General features: G+C 38.5%; 1 protein-coding gene across 2 annotated transcripts in view; it reads right to left on the bottom strand.

Moving 5' to 3' along the window:
* LOC103149633 (mediator complex subunit 13L) overlaps nucleotides 1–19,286 on the bottom strand; it is a 93,503-nt gene that overhangs the window by 33,691 nt on the left and 40,526 nt on the right. For both annotated transcript variants that reach the window (XM_007568903.2, XM_007568896.2), the window contains exon 3: nucleotides 931–1,015. In XM_007568903.2, the coding sequence (XP_007568965.1) occupies nucleotides 931–1,015 (85 nt within the window). The remainder of the gene's footprint in view (nucleotides 1–930; nucleotides 1,016–19,286) is intronic.

Raw genomic sequence — 19,286 nt, forward strand, 5'->3', positions numbered from 1 at the left:
ATACTTACTGTAAAATGTAGTGGAGTAAAAGTAGAAAGTACCCATTATTAAATCTACTTAAGTAAAGTACAGATACATGAAAAATGTACTTAAGTACAGTAACGAAGTACTTGTACTTCGTTACTTCCCACCACTGACACACACACACACACACACACACATAAAGGCAATATAACGGCCATAAAGATCACCTTATGCACTAGCAATTGTAGAGTATATGATGAAGTTTTCAATTCTCAGATTTCAATAGTTTCCCCAAAATTTGTTATCACTTACTGTTATGGTGGATCTTTTTTGCTGCAAAGGTTTGAAGTTGAATAAAATTAACTTTCTGTTTCAAAAAGTTGGTGACCTGTGTCTCAGCATCCACTGTCCTCGTTCTTCTATGTGACCCACAACATTTTGGCCGAGATCCTGTGTTGCTTTTGCACTATGTTATATTCCTGCCAACACTTGATAGTAGAATATTTAGTAGCGAGGTAATTGCACAACTGGACTTTTTGCACTGGTGGCGTCCTACCGTAGTGCCACGTTGGGATTTGGCAAGCTCCCGGGAGCAAACCCATTCTTTCACAAATGTTTGTAGAAGCAGTCTGCATGCCAAGGTGCTGGATTTCATCCACATGTGGTTGGAACCTCTGAATTCAATGATTTGGATCGGTGAGTGAATACTTTCGGCAAAACAGAGTAAGCTGTAAAACCAATGGACTCACATGCCAGGGCTAAAAAACACAACTGGACTAAGTTATATTTCACTAGCCTATGTTTTTAAGGAAGTCAAATTTGAGTTTAGTAAGTTATTAAGTTAAGTTACTTCAGTTAGATTTTGCTATTAATGTATGTCTTAAATTTGAACAGTATTAAGATGTTCTAAAAAGTCTTCCTAAATGAGATCCCCCTGTTATTCTGTTTGTTGATCATCGGTTTTACCTTTCCAGCAGGTTGTGTATGGCTTTGAACAGGAGGGTCCTGCACTCGTAGGACAGTCCACACTCCCAAAGCCCCTCATCAGCCACTGGAAAAGAAGGGGGGAAAAAAAGCAACATTATAATTTATACATCTCACACATAATATCATTTAAAGATGATGATATCAGAAATGATGAAGCACACATATTGCTTCGGTGCGTGTGTGTGTGTGATTGTGTGAACAGGGGTTGCTTGGCTGTACAGCTGTCACACTGGCTGCTCTGACATCCCAGTCACCCCCCCCCACCCCTCCTCCCCCCTTGCAGTTGTCAACCCTTGTTAGACAGACAGTGTGAGTGTGTCTGTTTTTGTATAGGTTGATACACATGCCTGCGTGCTTAGGTTTCCACATTCACACGACCGTTTTAGCTGTTCTTCTTTGCAATTTTGGGAGTCTGGAGGTTTAATATCCTTAAATCAACTTTGGCAAAGCCTGCGAGACATAAGCAACGACTACACAGATCTGTCATGTGAACAATCCTGCAGCCTCTCAGACCTCTCCCTAAATCCACCCCAGCACCACCCCCCACCCCCCCACCCCTAACCCTTCATTTGCCCTCCCCCAAAAAGGAGACACACACACACACACACACACACACACACACACACACACACACACCCCGACAAAAAACATACACAGCGGCCAGTTAGCAGTGTTTCTCTTTGTTCTTCGCCGTATACCTGCAGGGCTGCTGAAGAACTGGAAGATTGTGGGTGGGTGTTGTGTTTGCTGATAGGGTGGTGGCAAACAAACCAAGCATCACAGAAATACACAAGAAAAAAAAAAAAAAAGGAATGAGAGGCAGAGAGGCAGTTCGCCTGGGGGATGGGTGGCACAAACCCCACTAGATGTTTCCTTCTTTTTCCTCCTGCCTCTTTTTTCATCTCCTCCTTTATTTATTTATTTTTTGATTATGTATTCCTTTCTATTCCTCTGCTGCATTGTTAATACCTCCCCCCCCTTTGTTTTTGTCTTCTTCTTCTTCTCATACCAAAGTGAATGAAATTTCCTTACTCGCCAGAATTACCCTGTAACCATGGAAACGCTGGCGGTGAGAACATGGCGCCCTGGCATTCAATTTCAACACTGGATTCCCTCCCTCCTTGCCGCCCCTCGCCCTCCTCCCCTTCTCCTCCTTCCTCTGTTCTATTGCTTCCAACACCCCCTTTCCTACCCACCCCTCATTTACTCCTGCTTCAGGGCTCAGACAGGAAGCTCGCTCCAGCCAGCTCTTCCACAGCGGAGAGAGATACAGCGAGCACCATGAGCAGAATGCAAAGTCTCTGGAAAATCCAACTCATTAGTTCTCCCTGTCTCTACATCTCCCTTCTTTCTCCTTCTCTTGAAAAAAAAAAAAAAAACTTTTTTTTTTTTCATTACCAACTCTCCCAGCTCTCTACAAGTCATCTTCATTCCCTCTCCTTGTGGCAGCCTAGGCGGCACACTCCTGACCCCCCCATTAGTCTAAATCTATGTAAGCGACTCCTCACCCCTCCATCATTTCAGCGCATCCTGCCAAAAAAGAAACTAAACCCATATTCTTAAAGAGACGACCATAAACAGGAAAAACTTTTCACATTTGCTCCCAGAATTCCTGCAGCACTCAGCACGTGTCACCAATCTCAATAAAGTGACAGCACCATATTTTTAGGAGCCACATTTAATGTAGATTGCCTGTTTGTCTGCTTAAATCGCAGTTGTCAGCAAGCCAGCTCACTGCGCCATATCAATGCAAGGTGTGACAAATCGCTGTAGCAAGAAATTAAGGTCAGGCATCCACAAGAGCATCTGCACACACACACAAACACACACACACACAAAAAAAATCATTACATATATAGAAAAATAGAGTGTGAAATACAACATTTGTCTGATATTTCAAAGCAGTAATATCCCAAATGAGTGTGAAACTGACACCCCGTGAAACTGACATTTTTCCCAATAGTCAGCTAGTAACTGCCACATTTTTAGATGTTGCTTCCAGTTAATCAGAAGAGCAACGCGGCTGGCCCAGGGGACGAGAAGGCTGTAAACAGTAAATGCCCCGCTAAGTGCAGTGGCGGTTTTTATAGCGTTACAATCAATCATTAATCACAGATGGAGCTACATGAAGTACAACTAAATATTCTCTCACACCATCGCCCCTTCCAAATGCGTATTACTTCAAGTTCAAAGTACACTGCTCATGACTTTGGTTTCCATTTATGCTAATTAAGTGACACAAGGATTATAATAAATAGCTTATTTTCTCATGCACTCGTTTTGTTTTTAAATGTGGGAACTGAAAATCAATTCTCAATATTCAGTTTAGTTCAGCTTAATTCATTCCAGCACATTTAATTTACTTCTGTTTAAATGAGTTTACCTGCTTGCTCCAATAACTGGATGTTGACAGGATTGGTGCCTCTGTTTTAATTAAATTCAGTCTAATTCACAATTCACTCATATTTAATTAAGTTCAAATTAATTCAGCCCAACTCAACTCAACTCAGTTCAGTTCAGTTCTATTGGATTTTATTCAAAATCAGCTCAGTCCAAATGAATTGAATTCATTTCAGTCAATTTCATGTCACTTCTTGTTTTATTTTATTCAACTTGATTTAATTTAATTCAGTTCAATACAACCCAGATCAGTTCTGGTCTGTTTAATCAACTTCAGTTCAGTTCAATTGATTATAATGTTTTTGTCTTTCAGATTCAATTACTCACACCTCAGTTTAGCCCAGTTTCAAATCTCTGAAATAGATTTAAATTTAGATACACTCTGGTTTCTCCAGGGAAATTTTCCAGTTTGAATTCAGTGAAATTACGAATAAATTCAGAAATAAAACCAGTTTGAAGACATTTATAGCTAAGTTGATAGAAAATTAGTACCTTCTTTCTAACAAAAAAAAATCAATAAAAAAGGTAGTTTAAAGAACAATAGCCAACAGACTGCATTCAATCTTCATTTTGATTAAAGCCCCTCTCCTGAGCATACATTGAATGGCATGTAACAATGGACAGGGGAAAATTTTCCTTTAAAAAGGAAGAGGAAGTTTCTCCTTTTTGATAACATCAGGTAATGAGAAATAATCATTCTGGGAATTCCCACTAGTCGTTTTCAGGCAGAGTCAACAGTAGTGACAGACGCTAGTACCCGCCGTGCGGTCATTCAGAGGCTGGTGGATTACAGTTCTGAAACCTCAAATCTGTTGGGACTTTGTAATTTAGTGCCAGGAGTTAAAATGTTTGGAAAAGAGGAAGAGAGACGAAATTGGAAGGGAAAGATCAGACGGTGGGTTACACCTGAATCACAAAAAAAAGGCAAAATGCTACACACAAATTAAATGCTTCCTAAAAGGGTCAATAATTTACAAAAATAACCTCACAATATACTTAGAAATAAGTGATTTAGACAATACATGAACTGGAAAAATGGCTGACAGTGACATCTGTTATCTTATTACTGATTCAGATCAGGTTTTAAACTACCAATCAATAAATCTTTCAACCAATACAAGACATTTAATAATCCGCAATGAAAGTCAAAGAGCAATCGAAAATAAATTGTGCCATTTACCACAATTGTTTTTCTTTCAGTGTAGCACTTTATGATTTATGAAAATTAAAGCTTAACAACATTAATGTATTTTGGTAATGATGTTTAAGGCTTTAAGTACCGCTAATTAATTGAACTGATTTCCATAAATACCACGATTGCATAATATTAACACTTTTTTTTTTGTTTTGCATCCAGTTATTTGTACTCCTTTATACATGTTATTATTGTTGTCATTGCTTTTAGAAACCTCTAAAATTTGCTTTGAATTTGTTTAATTTGTGCACATTTTACTTTTCATTCTTCACAGCGCAGAAAAATAACCGTTTCCTCTGCGACTATCTAATGTAAGATCTCTTCTGTTTCCTGTTTTTAAGAGCTGCATGAAAGACTAAGTTTTATCGATTAAATATTCTTTGCCAAATGTTTAAATTTAGGCGGATAGACAGATGGATATTAACCGTTGCGTGTTTTTGATAACTCAAAAAGATCAGTGAGAAGTTGTACGGGGTGAACGTATAAAAGCTAACATTTTATTAATGCGTGGTAGCTAGTACTGTCACCCAAGGTGAATTCTCATGCAGATATATGTGTTGGGCTTGACTTTGCATGATATATGGGAGTGAGGTCATGCTCTCACAGATGCACACTTCCTTCACACAACCTTCTCCCCCTCCTCATCTTTGTGCCACAACGCTCTTTACTGCCACACCGCTCAAAACACAAACAAGCAGTGATGGAACTGGGTCGCCACTTCCACTCTTTCATTTCTTTTCCACCTCTCTTTCTCTCCAGGTCTAGCCCCAGCTTTCCACCTCCCTCGTGTTTGTCCTTCAGCCTCTTTCTCCCCCTCTCATCTCCCGACTGTGCCCGTCTCACACCACAGGAGAGAGTGACCGCTCACTGCTTCAACTCGGTGGAAACAAATACAAAGACGGTATTGATCTGAGACGGGGAGAAGGCGAGAGTTGAGCTGTGACAACGCTCCATCTTGCACATGATAGTCCCGTGCTCCACGTTTCCTTCCTCTTCTCCCCCACCCTGTGTCTCTCATTTGTTCATTTGTCTTGGATCGATAACACCAGGCGTAGTGATGTTATGTTGTGTCTTTTGCAGGGCGTGTGCCTTCGGCTCGAACCGGGAAGGATGACGTGTGTGCAAAATTCACTCGTTGTCAAAACGCTTCTTTAGTAATTAGCTGCCCCTGCCCTGAAACAGAGGTTGATCTCTTTTAGCTATTCACTGAGGGTTCGGTGATTGCTCATTGTGCTTTCGTCAATAAAAAGAGGGAGAAACATTCACGAGGTCGTGCAGATGGGTGGAAAGCGAAACAGAGCAAAGATTGACACAAGGAAGCAGGGATAAAGATGGTAATCATACATTTCCTAAGTGGATGTACTCATATTGCTCAACACGCTTTTAGATTACAAAGAACAACTAGAGGGAACTACAAATGTGTTTCTACGTCTGAAAGTGAGGCGCATTTCTATTTAAAAATAAATAAATACTAAGTTTTACAATTACAAGGCAAAAGCTGAACGTAAATTTCTTTCATAAAGCCTCAGTGATTGATGCGTAAATACCGACTGGGATGAGCCCAGTCTGTTCTTTTTGTTTTTGTCAGGCTTAAACGCTTTAGATCATCAAACAAATGTTAATACCTCGCAAAGAGAACCTGATTAAATACAAAATAGTTTTGAGAGGATGATGTCTCTTTTATTAGGAGACATCGCCACTACAACATGGGCTTATTTAAAAAGTAATTACCCCCCTAAGCCCTGGTATTAACAACTCCATCTAAAGTTTGTAATGAGTGGCCAATGTTGCCAAGCAGGTGGAGTCTTCTCTCATTTGTAGAGATGTTGTAATTCAGCCAGACTGGAAGGTTTCTGAGCATGAAGGCCCTGTGTGAGGCCATGCCTCTGATACTCAATCAGATTTCAGCCCCTCATCTGAACACTACATGTTGAATTTAAGTCAAATTGCTTCCCTGGTGCACAACCAAGGTGAGTCCTTTGTGATCTCCTGGATGAGATTATAATGATCTCTTGGGGTAATTTAGGTAGATGGTGATTCCTGGAAAGGTTCACCACTTTTCCATGTCATCTCCATTTATGTATAATGTCTCTCACTGTGGTCGCTGGACTCCCACAGTATTAGATACAGTTTTGTAACCCTTTTTGTTCGATACAGTGATAAATGTCATTAACTGTTTCACATATGACATTTCTGTAAATCAGGACATGATGTGACGCTTTTCGGGATCTGCATCGTGTTGTCAGATGGTTATAAGTGATCTTTCATGATTTTGTAGCTAGTGGAACAGAACAAGCAGTCTGAATTAGAGTAATTATCTGAATGAATGAGCCCATCATCTGAACACTACATTATGAATTTAAGTTACTTAAATTTACTTTAAAAATTTGTAAGGGTGCAAATACTTTTTTTTAAAAGCGATGTCTCCTAACCATGTAATTGAATTGGTACAATGTAATCATGTATTAAGAATAGAAAACTCCTGATATATAGGAAGAAACTGTGCACATAAGCACACAACTGTCTGCGCTGCGTAAAGCCCAGAGTACATTTATTACAGTCAAACTGATGAGTATAGGTAGTTTGAGAACACCCTTAGGTGCTGGATAAGGTCTTAAGATGCCACACAGGAAAACTAAGAGGCCATAAAAGCTGACTGTTATATATCCAGAAAGCATTTTGCAGAGTTTTTGAATCAGCACAAATAAAAGTAATTCTCCTTCCGCATCATCAATAATGCTATTAAAGCTTTCAAGTGTTGATGTATTGGCAACCTCTTTTTTGTACATTTATTGACTTAGGTAATCACCAAATCACAGAGCAGCTGTTGTGGTTATTCTGTATTAGGCAGTTTGCAAACGGGGCATCTCAGGAAAGGGCAGTTTCACGCGCAGCGCTCAGATGACAATAACAGCAGGAAGGCTGTTCAGGAGAGAATCAAGACGTACAAGAGGGTTTAACTCCTGTTATTTATAGTCTTGTGCTGATAACACGCGTCAGGGTCTGGGAAATGAGTATTTATGTGCAGAAAAAGAAATGTAGACACTCAATATTCACAAACTGAACTGTCAATTCTAAGTTGGAGGGAACTGAAAGGTAATCCACATTAGCATACTCAGAAACAAGTTAAAAAAAAATACATTCCTATTGATTTCTGTGAAACAATGCACTCCAGTGCGAGACTGTGTGCCTTTTCAAACCTGTACCACTCAGAAGTGTCAATGTTGCTCAATGAAGCAAATGCTACGACATCCATTGTTTTTTAGTAAACCAGCCAATAGGAGAAGAAATTACAACAAAGCAGCAAGACATTCAAAACGACATATGCTCAATTTGACTGCAATTTTAATAAGCCATATTTAATTCAGTGAGATGATAAGGTAATTAACATGAAGAGCCTCTTTTTATTTAAACAGTATTCATACAGTGTAATGATCCTGTGAATTGATTATACTGAATCATCCCTCAACTTATCAGCCAACAAATTCATCTCGTTTTTCAAATTATAGGACTGTCTTTAGTTTAGTTTGTTTTAATGGTGGAATTTTCCACACATTTTTTTTTTAATATTTACATTTCATCATTTTCATTCATATAAAATGTGTCCAGCAGGTTATGAGGAAGATATGCCTTTCACTGGAATGTCAGCTCACCTCTCTTGTTTTCATATTGATGAAATATCCTACAGTAAGGTGACAAAATAAATCATGAAGTACTTCTAAAATACTTCTAAAATTAGATTCAAAGATGAACTCCAAAGTCAAAATTGTCTCTATTTCTATAACTAAATGAGGATAACATTGAAATTTTGACAGAATCAGAAGAAAACACAGAACCCACAAAGTCACTCCGCTGCTTTCACTCAGCAGGAAAATAAAAATATTTGTTTCCTGTTCATAAAAGTCCCTGCTGATGTGATTTTATCCAATCCAAGTTTGAGGGTAAACAAAAAGGTACATCAAGCAATGACTGCTTCCAATAAACTATGTTGTCTTATAAGTTAAATAAGAATAAACACACAACTGTCATAATTATTTAACCCTGATGTATCAATTACAAACTTAACTCACAATAAATTATTCATACGTGCTGGAAAAAGCAAGCATGTCATCTGGCATATTGTATGTTACTTTGCACCATTAGCTTCGCTTGTGGCTTGTTAGGTTTTATTATCCCAATTATTCAAATCCAGGGTCAATTTGTCAGAAATATTATGTACTGCAGTTGATGTGAGATTTGTGATCTGCTTTTTTATCATCTCTTGCTTGATCTTTCTCTCTGACGCTGTGGAAATCTGCGAAAGTTGAAATAAAAGTTTGAGGACGAGCTAGCCTTGAGCCGTTACTTTTTTATTTACGGTTTCCAGGTACAAGACTCATGTTGTGAAAAGAAGCTCACTACACACATAACGTAGTCACATGTCAGGCTGTCTGAAAAGTGTGGTAATTCTGGAGGAGATTGAATATGAATGCGTACCAAACTTTTAAGTTTTTTGTGTAAAAAACATTGAAAACCACTTATCATTTCTCTTCTGTTTCACAGGAATCTGCTACTTTTTTGTAAGTTGGCATCTGTATTGTCTCCATCTTTTTTTAAGCATCTTCTTTAGTAATAAGCTTATAGATCATAAAATAAAAAAACTCTATTAGAAGCAATGATACAACCACCAACCTTACAGCACTTTGAAATTCAAGCACATAAACACTGCATGATTACCCTAAATAGGGCTATGTGAAATCGACACATAGCCCTGCAAAACCATGTGACTATATTTTAATGATAGCAACAAAAAATGTGTGCATGGAAGGCAGTGAGACCCAGCAGGCCTGGAGTGATGGAGAAAACCAAGAGCTGGGGTGACAGCAAGGAGGAGGAAGGGGAAGACAAGGGAGAGGAGGAGGAAGAGGAGGCCTGAAAGAGTGAAGGGATGAGGGGGAAATCTGGAATCAATTAGGTGACTGAGCTGGAGCTGCTTGCATAGTTGTGGGGGTGAGTCAAGTATAGAGCCAGTAGAAGAGACTGGGTGTTGTGCCATCAGAGTGTGCGTTCACATAAACACAAGCTCACAAAAATAACTACAGAATTTTCCAGCTTGACTTGTTAGTGTGAATCTTGTGTCTGCCTTAATCTTCTTTTGTAATTTATCCACCAGAGTCATGTTTCTGCCAGAAAAAAAAAAAAAAAAAAAGGCTCCACCTCTCCTCCGCTGAGGTCAAAGCGGAGGGCAAGAGCGGATGGCTGGCACAGATCCAGGCTATGTCAACACAGCAGCTCACACACTATTCCCTTACACAACTTCTGCTCGTTCCTTCTTTGCACCAGATCTACAGCACTTTGTTTTGTATCACTGGCTCTGTCAATGGGGGAATTTGACTTGAAGGAAAAAAGAGAGAGAGAGAGAGAGAGCGAGAGAGAGAGCGAGAGAGAGAGAGAAGCACATATTGTAGAAAAATGGCTTGTGTCTTGCTGTGAGTGGAGATTTGGCATGCCGAAGCAATTTGAATTTGCAAGCAAAAGCACGGAATATATCAAGACTCAGCTTTAGCGAAACATGTTATGGTCTTAGTGTTTTTTCTTTCCTTTAGTGAATCATATATATATATGTTTTATGCATAACAGAATATGCAGACTGCACATCAACTGTACTTTTTTATCTCTCACAAGAGGACTCTAACTTTTCTTACAGGTACCACATATGTCAACATAACATATTTACTTAATATAAACAAAGCCTGCCACAAACAGAAAAAGTGCTTCATGAAACATACTATTTTCTCTCCAGAGCTTCTGGTAAAATGTCTTATTCACAAGCAAGGCATGTCAAAAGTTCTGTTGTTGGCTGCAAGGGCAAACAAAGATTCTTTATTTGATCCTGACATCAGTGGAGATAAAGCGGGTGACTTATTGTTCATGGGAATTTTCCCAGGTCTTTCAGGCTAAATGGTTAGTAGCAGAGAACCACCGAGACTGATAATCAGATAACAAAAGCTGCTGCTGAAATGCACTGTAGACAAGCAACAATAGGTTTTTTGCTAACAGTAAAGAAAGCATGAGCAAGATACAGATATCAAAGTACCTTGAGGTTTTAAAAATATCAGAAATGCTACATTTTCTCCTCTGTACCATTTGCACTCTTGAAAATGCTTTGGATGACTACAGTTGTCTCTTACTCTATGCAGATGACCGTCCCCTTCCTGGGGCCCATTCAAATGGCTGCAATGGTTCCTCCAGAAAGCTTTGTAGGAGGGGCTGAAAAAGGAGCAACTAATAATCATGATCTGAGACACCAAATCAAAAAGCCTGAGCAGAAATTCAGTTTTCCTTAGGTATGTTTTAGAGCCAAACTCAAATTTAAATAATTTGAAAATAAAAAATTTGATTCTCGTGAGTTTTTACCCTTGTCTGACTGTTACAAATCTACCTTACCTTTTAATGCTGAAAGAAAACACAATGATATAGGAAAATCCAATTCTGGCATCACTTTAAGATGTATTTTACACTGCAGCAAACACAATCTGATCACACGATAAACCAGGACAGTACAGATTTTGTTGACAGAATTGGCAACGTCAACTCAAATATCACTATGCTACCTGCACTGGTGAAAACTGACTTCCCTCAGCATGATGAAAGCTTGAAACTGAAAGTGAAGTGAGGAAATGAGAGCATTAAAATGTGTGTTTGACATAATTAGAAATCTTAGAGTCCACACTTTCAGAATCTGTAAAAAACTCAAAATCCCCTGAGGGAGGATTTGTTCCAGGTTTTGTCATGGCCAGTCATATATTTATTTTTTCTGAATTAGATATAAAATTAAGAATTGATATAAAAACTTCTAAATGCAAATATTTTAACTGTAATAATTAGTATGTGTTATCTTAGCAGAAAGACTTTTTTGGATGCTTTTATATTTTTGAATAAAATAACTTGCTGCACATTTTTGTATTAAACATTTTGTGAACAACCTGACACTATAAGATCAAATGTGAGAATCTCTTTTCATGTAGATAAGGGGGTGAAAACCACATAAAAAACAAATTCAATTTTAACTGAAAAAGAAAACATTTTGACCAGCTTTTATAGGTAAGAAAAGAAAAAAAAAAGACAAGGTAGGCTGTTCATCTGCCAACAATGAATATGCGCCAATTGTAAAACTTTAAAATGTTCAGGTAAATGGTTAGGTACTTTAAGCTTTTTGCGTATTTGAGGCCTCGAAACTAACATCCCACGTGGTTCACATTGTAAAAAAAAAAAAAAAAAAAAGTACAAGGCACAGTGTCATGTCTTTACAGAGAGAAGCATGTAATGACATGCCAAAAAAGAGAAAACAAGCACGGTACGCAGCATGACTTGGCATGCTATTAATGTATTTCATGAGATGCGGCTAGAAAGAAAGAGAGGTATCCACAGACAAAAAAGGAATCAATAAGAAGTGGGAACATGTAGTACACTTTGAATGTTACTGAATAAGTGTTTCAACAGAAACTGCGCAGTTAACAGAAGATTAAAGCTAACGCATACGGTGAGTCTCTAAGGATAAAAGATATTTTATCAACCCAAGAGGAAGGAAATCAGTGCAGGAAAACAGGAAATAGGGAAGAAAATTAATAATTTAAGACTACAAAGAACAATCACAAAGCGCACAATGCTGCAACATTATGCTAACAGAGAAGTACCAGCTGCTTCCAGCTCAAATTTCACATCAGATAAACAAGACAGCGCACATCACACCACGACTGTCTTCAAATTTTAACAAGTAATTGACTTCTTGTGCATGTTTTAGCATTTTCTTTTTTCTAAAGTTATGTCTAATTCAGTAAACAAAAATGACACAAACGCTATAATTTATTCATCAGCTCACCAGTTAGCCCAACACTAATTTGGAGAGATGCTGTGAGTGATTTCAGAGTTTCCCATTAAGAAGAGCTTGTTGACAGCATCATTTATAATTTACACGGATATTTGCTGTATGAATGTAAATTCAGTGACGTAATCAGAGAAACTGAAGACAATCCAGCTGAAGCTAAAACACCAAGAATCAAAAGTCAAATAAGATAGCATGGGCTGAAAAAGCTGTAAGAAGAAAATTAGATTTAAAAAAAACAAACATTAACAGAGAAGAAACAACAATGTAAGGTGATAAAATGTAGTGACAAATCAAAACTAACTCTGTATGATACCAAAAAAAGGAGTGGGTTTTTGTGTGCTGCTGCAGATTCGTTTCTTAGGCTTCTTGCCAACCGTGGCAATGAAAAAAAGGAGCAAACTGTGCAAAGGAAGGACTGCAGAAATATCCCACATCCTTACATAATTTGACAGTCACTTACGTAGTTTATCCACCCCAGCACAGACTCGTTTGTGCACACAACGAAGCACCCCTCACACATCTTTTTTTCAATGTCCGAGAAGCTGTGAAAAGATGTATGCTGAGTGCTAAGTGTTTCCCCTGAGGTCACAGGGAAATAAATAAGTGAATGGAACATGGTCTTATGCACTGTTTTCCACAGACAACTCGTACAAAAAAGCACATTTGTCTCTGTAGTCTCAAAGGATTATAATTAGCCTTTTGGATTTTAGCACAGAATTAAAAAGAAGAAGAAAAAAAAACTGAATGAAAATTAAACAAAAATTGGCCTCAGTGCCAATCCTCAGTGGAGATGAAATACAAATTCCCAGCCAAAATGCTGGGTTATTCCTCTATATTCCAGTCTCACTTTAAAACTAATCTTCCATCTGTGATTTAGTGCCCATAAACTGACTGCTTGGTATTTCTGACAGGATTGTTTTTGATTCTGTACTCTTCAAATATCCCTTAAAATCTGGATCTAGTAACTTTCTCAGGGAATTGTGCCATTAAGTAGTCATTGTTTCAATTTGTTTCATCTTGTTAACTAGGAAAGCATTATTAAAGTAACTTTTACACATTTTATCACAATAAAATTACAAACTTCAGTGTGTCTTACTTGCATTTAATATGATAGACTAACGTAGGGTAACTTATATCAGTAAGGCGAAAATAATTTTGTTTTCTTTTTACAAATAAAAGTAAAAAAAAACATTCAGACTAAACAAAAAATGTAACTTTTTGGCCTACACACAAATTGCTATGAGAGGAGGTGGGGGGGGGAAATCCTTTATATTTTCTATAAACAATTTCCACAGAGACACACGGCAATGGGAGTATCATTGTTTGGGCGATGCTTTTATTCAGAAGGTTGATTAGAGGCACATCTAAGCTAAAAATATTACAATGCATGAATAAAACTTGTAAGAAGGTGCAACAAAAAACAAAAACTTAAGAGTAGAGGTTCTGGTTCCAGCAGAATAACATCTCTAAACATTTACTGACAAAGCCCAGTCAAAGTTCACGCTTAAAGACAACAGAGAACCGGCAGCACTTTGCTGCTAACATAGATGCTTCCTATCACTGAGTTTGAGCTGTTTGACGAAGAAGAACAGGTAAGAAAAAAATTTAAGAAGTTTGTCGTTTTAACATAATAAAAGCTCAAAAGGTGTAAATACTTTTGCAAGGTACTTTACTCGTGTGCATTATCTTTACAGTTTCAGGTTTAATAACTGCCGCATAAATTAGGTGTCAAACTGCCACCTCACGCTAAATTTCCTGCAGCAGGCTGCAGTGTCTAATGCGTTCTCTCAGGATTAATCTCATTTGTCTGCGTTGACAGGCAGTAATAGAAACTGTTTATTTCAGCTTAGATAGCTGAATGAGGTGAGGAGGACTCGGTATTTGCAGTTTGCTTTTTACAGCAGCAGATGTTTATGATGACTCCCGTGGTGGTCTAAGTGGGTGTGAAAGGTTGGAATGTTGCTTTTCCAAAAACTTTTTTAACCTTCTTCCAAACCACAGGTAAACATTGCAGAGGATTTGGAAAGACTTCTACTCATGCAACAGCCTTTTTGCCATTAAAAAGAAAATCAAAACAAAAAACCCCACCAAGATTAACTTACTGAAGATATCTTAAGAAAAAAATGCAATATGATGGAAAGGGAAGATTATTTGAAGCTTCCTTTATAAACAATCCTTCTCTAATTGTCCTGGACTGTTTTTAATCCTCAATCTGAGAGTGAACCTTGGCTGTACCTGTTCGTACTTGTTTAACCCTTGCAATAACAACAAATCAGACTCACAACTGTGCGTTGTGCAACTGCACCATTCACACCGACACCCAACATCAGCCGGAGATATTAAATGACAATCAAAAAAAACAAAAAAAAAACAGCAGCGAGGGAGGTCCTGAAGTGGAAGAGTAGAAAGTGAGTTTATCCTAAGTGGCTGTAGTTTGTTTTAAGCAATGCCAACTGAAGTGCACAAGGTCTTTTTGGGACCTTGATATTAAAGAGCGTTGTTCAGTTTGTGTGATCCACTCAGTCTACCTGCAAATGTCAAATGTTAAGCACCCAGTGTTGCTGTGGCATGCAAATTACACCAATTAGGCAAAGGAAAACTGTTTATCCTCGACTTCAGCTGATGAAGCTGTTGAATTATGAATTACGATTGCTTAATATCATGTAAACAAGCTACGGTGAAAGGTTTTGTTATTTGCACAGAAATATATATATAAAAAAAAAGTTTGGCAAGCTTTGCAAATGATGCATAAATAAAGTGAATCATTTGCAGATGAATGCATAAGAGCACGTTATCATTAATCACTTAAGTGTTTCCTACAATGACAGAGCAAGCCGAGTAAAAAGGAACCGTTCCTGTGTGTTGACCCTTGTGTTAAGCCATAGACACTTGAGCACCTCATTAGAAGTGAATGAGCCTCGAGGTGGGAGGCAGGGCAGCTATTGAGAGGCTTAACAGGACTCCACAGGGCTTCCTAACCGCCACTAGAGGCGAAACGAGAGAGAAACAGAGAAAGTGACAAGGAAAGCTCTCTCTCCCTCTCTCTTTCTCTCTCTCTCTCTTTCTCTGTCTCTCTTTCTCTGTCTCTCTCTCTCTCTTTGTCTCAAAGATACAGCGAGGACGGATGGTTCTCAGCTCTGCCCTGGCAAACCAAGTGGCAGTTCAAGCAATGGCTGAGTTGTCTGAGTTGGTCCCCGTCTGACCCTGGGAGCACTTGTGCCCAGAGGACGCATAGTTTGTGAGGTTTTCCACTTCAGTCAGTATTGAAAATACCGAACACTTCACATCTGTCCACTAACATTGTCGTCATAAAGAAAATCGATTATGAGAAACAGATGCAGTTGAGTCGATGTATTAAATAAAACAGCAACAGTTCGTCAATGTGGTTCAGTCCCAATTAATTTGTCCGATAAATTTTCTGAATATGTTCATTTATGCAACACGCGTAACATTGAAAGTTTCAGCTAGTTTAAACTTATTATTGTTGAAATCTTCGTGATCAGCACTAAATTCACTCACTACATTTGACAAAAATGAAGGAACCGCATACTCGCAGCAGAGGATACGAGGCAACATATGTAGGTTTTAGTCATTCAAAAGACACTCTTGTGCATCCTAATTGTTTACACAAATAGCTGCAGAACCTGCAGGAGAACGAAAACCTGTTGTGGGGGGGCAATGATTCGCTGGCTTCTGCAACAAAATCAGCATCTCGACACTTGTGACAAAAACGCCAGGGGAAAAAATCAATTTGGCTCTTGCACTCACTTGATGCACACTGAGAGGCTTCACAAACTGCAGATATCAAAGAGAAACGGCTCGTCTTCAAAACGCAGGCAGGGCGTCAATTTAATCCTCAATCTCCCATTTGAAACTATAAGTACATAAAACTCAATCCTTTCATCATTTCTACTAATAAACTAACTTTACTAAAGCAGCGTTAATTTATATAGACCATCGCTACCTTCAGGCATTTATTCATTTTTTTGTCACAGCGTAAGTCAATCCTCCAGGTAACACAACTTACCACGGTTTATAATATGTGTTCAATATCCTTAAAACTGTCAGATGTGACCGACTGAACTCCCCGCTGACAGGGGCTTTTAAGATCCTATTGTGCATCGTGATTGTGGGGAAGATTGTCAGATAAATAATGGAGGGGGAAATGTGAAGCAGAAGTGTACTGTGGGTGCCAAACTGTCATCCTGAGGTAGCGTTAACATCTATAGGCCCATCTCAGCCATTAATTTTGCATATGTACAGGCGGAAGGTGGGCTGAGCTGCTCTTGTCTGTTCATTGTTCACTCTAGTCCGCATGTAAATGCCTGGTAAAGTTTCAATAAGATTTATTTTTTTCTAAACACTGGATGTTGGTGTTAAACTGGTAATTAACAGAGTCTGATCATTTGTGAACTTATACATTCAGTATTTATCTAGTTTGTAGTTGATTTACTTTGATTCAAGCCATAATATGTCCCTTAATGGGTATATTTAATCATATCTTAGAGTTATACCCACACTTTTCTGATATAGTAAAAGCTTTTGGAGGCAGTCATTTATAAAAACAATTGACACCACTGTGTATGCAGAGTTAGGAAGTGTTACGAGGCACAGCAGAATGTGACTCAGTCGAAATAAACTTTGCTATTGGGAATACAGAAAGAGTTGAGTGAGCACTCAAAGATTTTCTAAGCAGGATAAATAAAAATGTTAAGAAACACATGGATTTCTACTCACTGACACAAAACAGTGTTTATTTCTTCAAAATATGTCTTGCTAAAGGTTTATTAAACCGTTGTTTTAAGTACATGCAGAATCTTGGCTTTAAAAAGTAAATAAACTGTCATATTGGATAACAGTATGACAGTTCATGTCAGTACAATAACAAACAGCTCAAACCAGTGAGGCAGAAAATCAAGAGAGCACAAAGTTTCTTAGGCAAGAAGATGTGTAGTTCATGGTTTGTTGTTTAAATGTGTCTTATGCCACACAAAAAACTCAGGTAATGCCTGTAGATTGTTTTTCTAAATAATATAAAAAAACAAGTCATCTTAACTTTTCCCCTGCGCAATTTTACCAGCAATAATTAGATGCCATTTTTTACAGCACCCAGCTAAATAAAAACATTTTACTCTACTCTGTGTCTAATTATATTTAGGCATCTTCACTTCTCATTTTCACCACATGTGTAGCATTAATCTGAAGCAACTCTGCAAACCTGAACAACACACTCTTGTCCAAACACATGTTGAATTTGCAGAGTTTGAGTGACCTCACAGATGGCGTCTTCAGAATAATGTTTGACAGCTTTGTTCCTACAGAACAGCTAAACCCCTCATGAGGAAAATAGAGTTATTGAAGTTTATTTAGGGGTGAGATTTCCAGCTGCTTCCATTCACTGCTATGGTGCTTTACCAACCCACAGCACAGCTTGCTTACAGCGCATCTGGAAACTATTCATGGGGCTTCACTTTTTCCACACTCTGTGATGTTGCAGCCTTATTCCAAATTTTATTAAATTAATCTCTTTCCTCAAAATGCTATAAACAAATAGTCCATTAAGAGAAAGTGGGAAGCTACTTGGAAGATTTTTGCTAATTTATTAAAACTCAATCAAGAAATTACATATACATAGGTATTCATGGCTTTTACCAGGAAGAACAAAATGGACTTGTTTCCGCTGATCATCCTTGAGGTGTTTCAACAATTTAAAAGACGTCCAGCTGATAGGACTTGATTTACAAAGGACCACGACTGTCTACACGAGATTCAACAGCTGACATCGCATGTCAGAGGTCAAACACCAAGCAAGAAATTCAATTAATTGTCTACAAACCTCAGAGAAAGGATTGTGTTGAGGCCCAAATCAAGGGAATAAGACGGCATCAAAAGTATGCCTTAATAAAAGGTACATGTCTTTGCCAAAAGACACCCGAAGGACTGTCAGACAATGAGAAACAAAATTCTCTGGTCTGATGAGACAACGATAGAGCTTTGGTGTGAAATCCAGGGGATGAAACTCCAATCCTTCAGGTATCTTTCTACAGTCAAGCACGGTGCTGGCAGCATCATGCTGCAGGGAATTTTTGCAGCACACAGAACTGGCAGACTAGTCAGGATAGAGGAAAAGATGAATGCAACAATGTACTGGGTGAAAACCTTCTGCAGAGCACATCTGACCTCAGACTGGGGAGACAGTTCATTTTTCAGCAGGATTACTCTGTGGATGTCCTGGAGTGGACAGTCTAGACTTGAATCCGACTGAACATTTCTAGAGAGATCTGAAAATGGCTGCACATACATCTCCCATCCAAGGTAACTGTCCCTGCATGCTTGGTGCTTAAGATGCACAGCACTCTATGCAGTTCTCATTTTAAACAACAGGCAGCGCTAATAAGGGAGATGTATGGCTAAACAGCAGAAACGGCACAAGAAGTAGAGGCATACGAGGGTTAATTTCATCATACACAAACTGAATTAAACACCCAAATTAGCATTTGTTTTAGGGATTTTTGTATTCATGCAACAGTCATGAAAAACTGACCCTAAGTGCTTGTTTTTTTTTTGTTTTTTTTTTCCCATAAGATTCCTGTAAAAACAAACCCTCCTGCTGCATACGCTTCCTGTTTTAACAGGCGAAACCGGTGGAGAATGGGGCAAGTTAGAAAAATCAGTCACCCAAAATGACAAAACCAGCCTTGTGCGGCGCTGTTTGTGAGGCAGAAAACACCAGGCTGAAAATGAGTTTAAATTCACTGGTTTAAGCTCATTTACTTTTTTCTTTTTCTTTTACTTTTTTTTTTTTTTCGGGGGGTTGACGACCCACCCCACCACCAGCCGCCAGCCGGTGTTGAGGGGGGCGGGGGCCACCCC

This window comes from Poecilia formosa, unplaced genomic scaffold (genome assembly GCF_000485575.1).
Source record: "Poecilia formosa unplaced genomic scaffold, Poecilia_formosa-5.1.2 Scaffold6, whole genome shotgun sequence".
In the NCBI taxonomy this organism is placed as follows: domain Eukaryota; kingdom Metazoa; phylum Chordata; class Actinopteri; order Cyprinodontiformes; family Poeciliidae; genus Poecilia; species Poecilia formosa.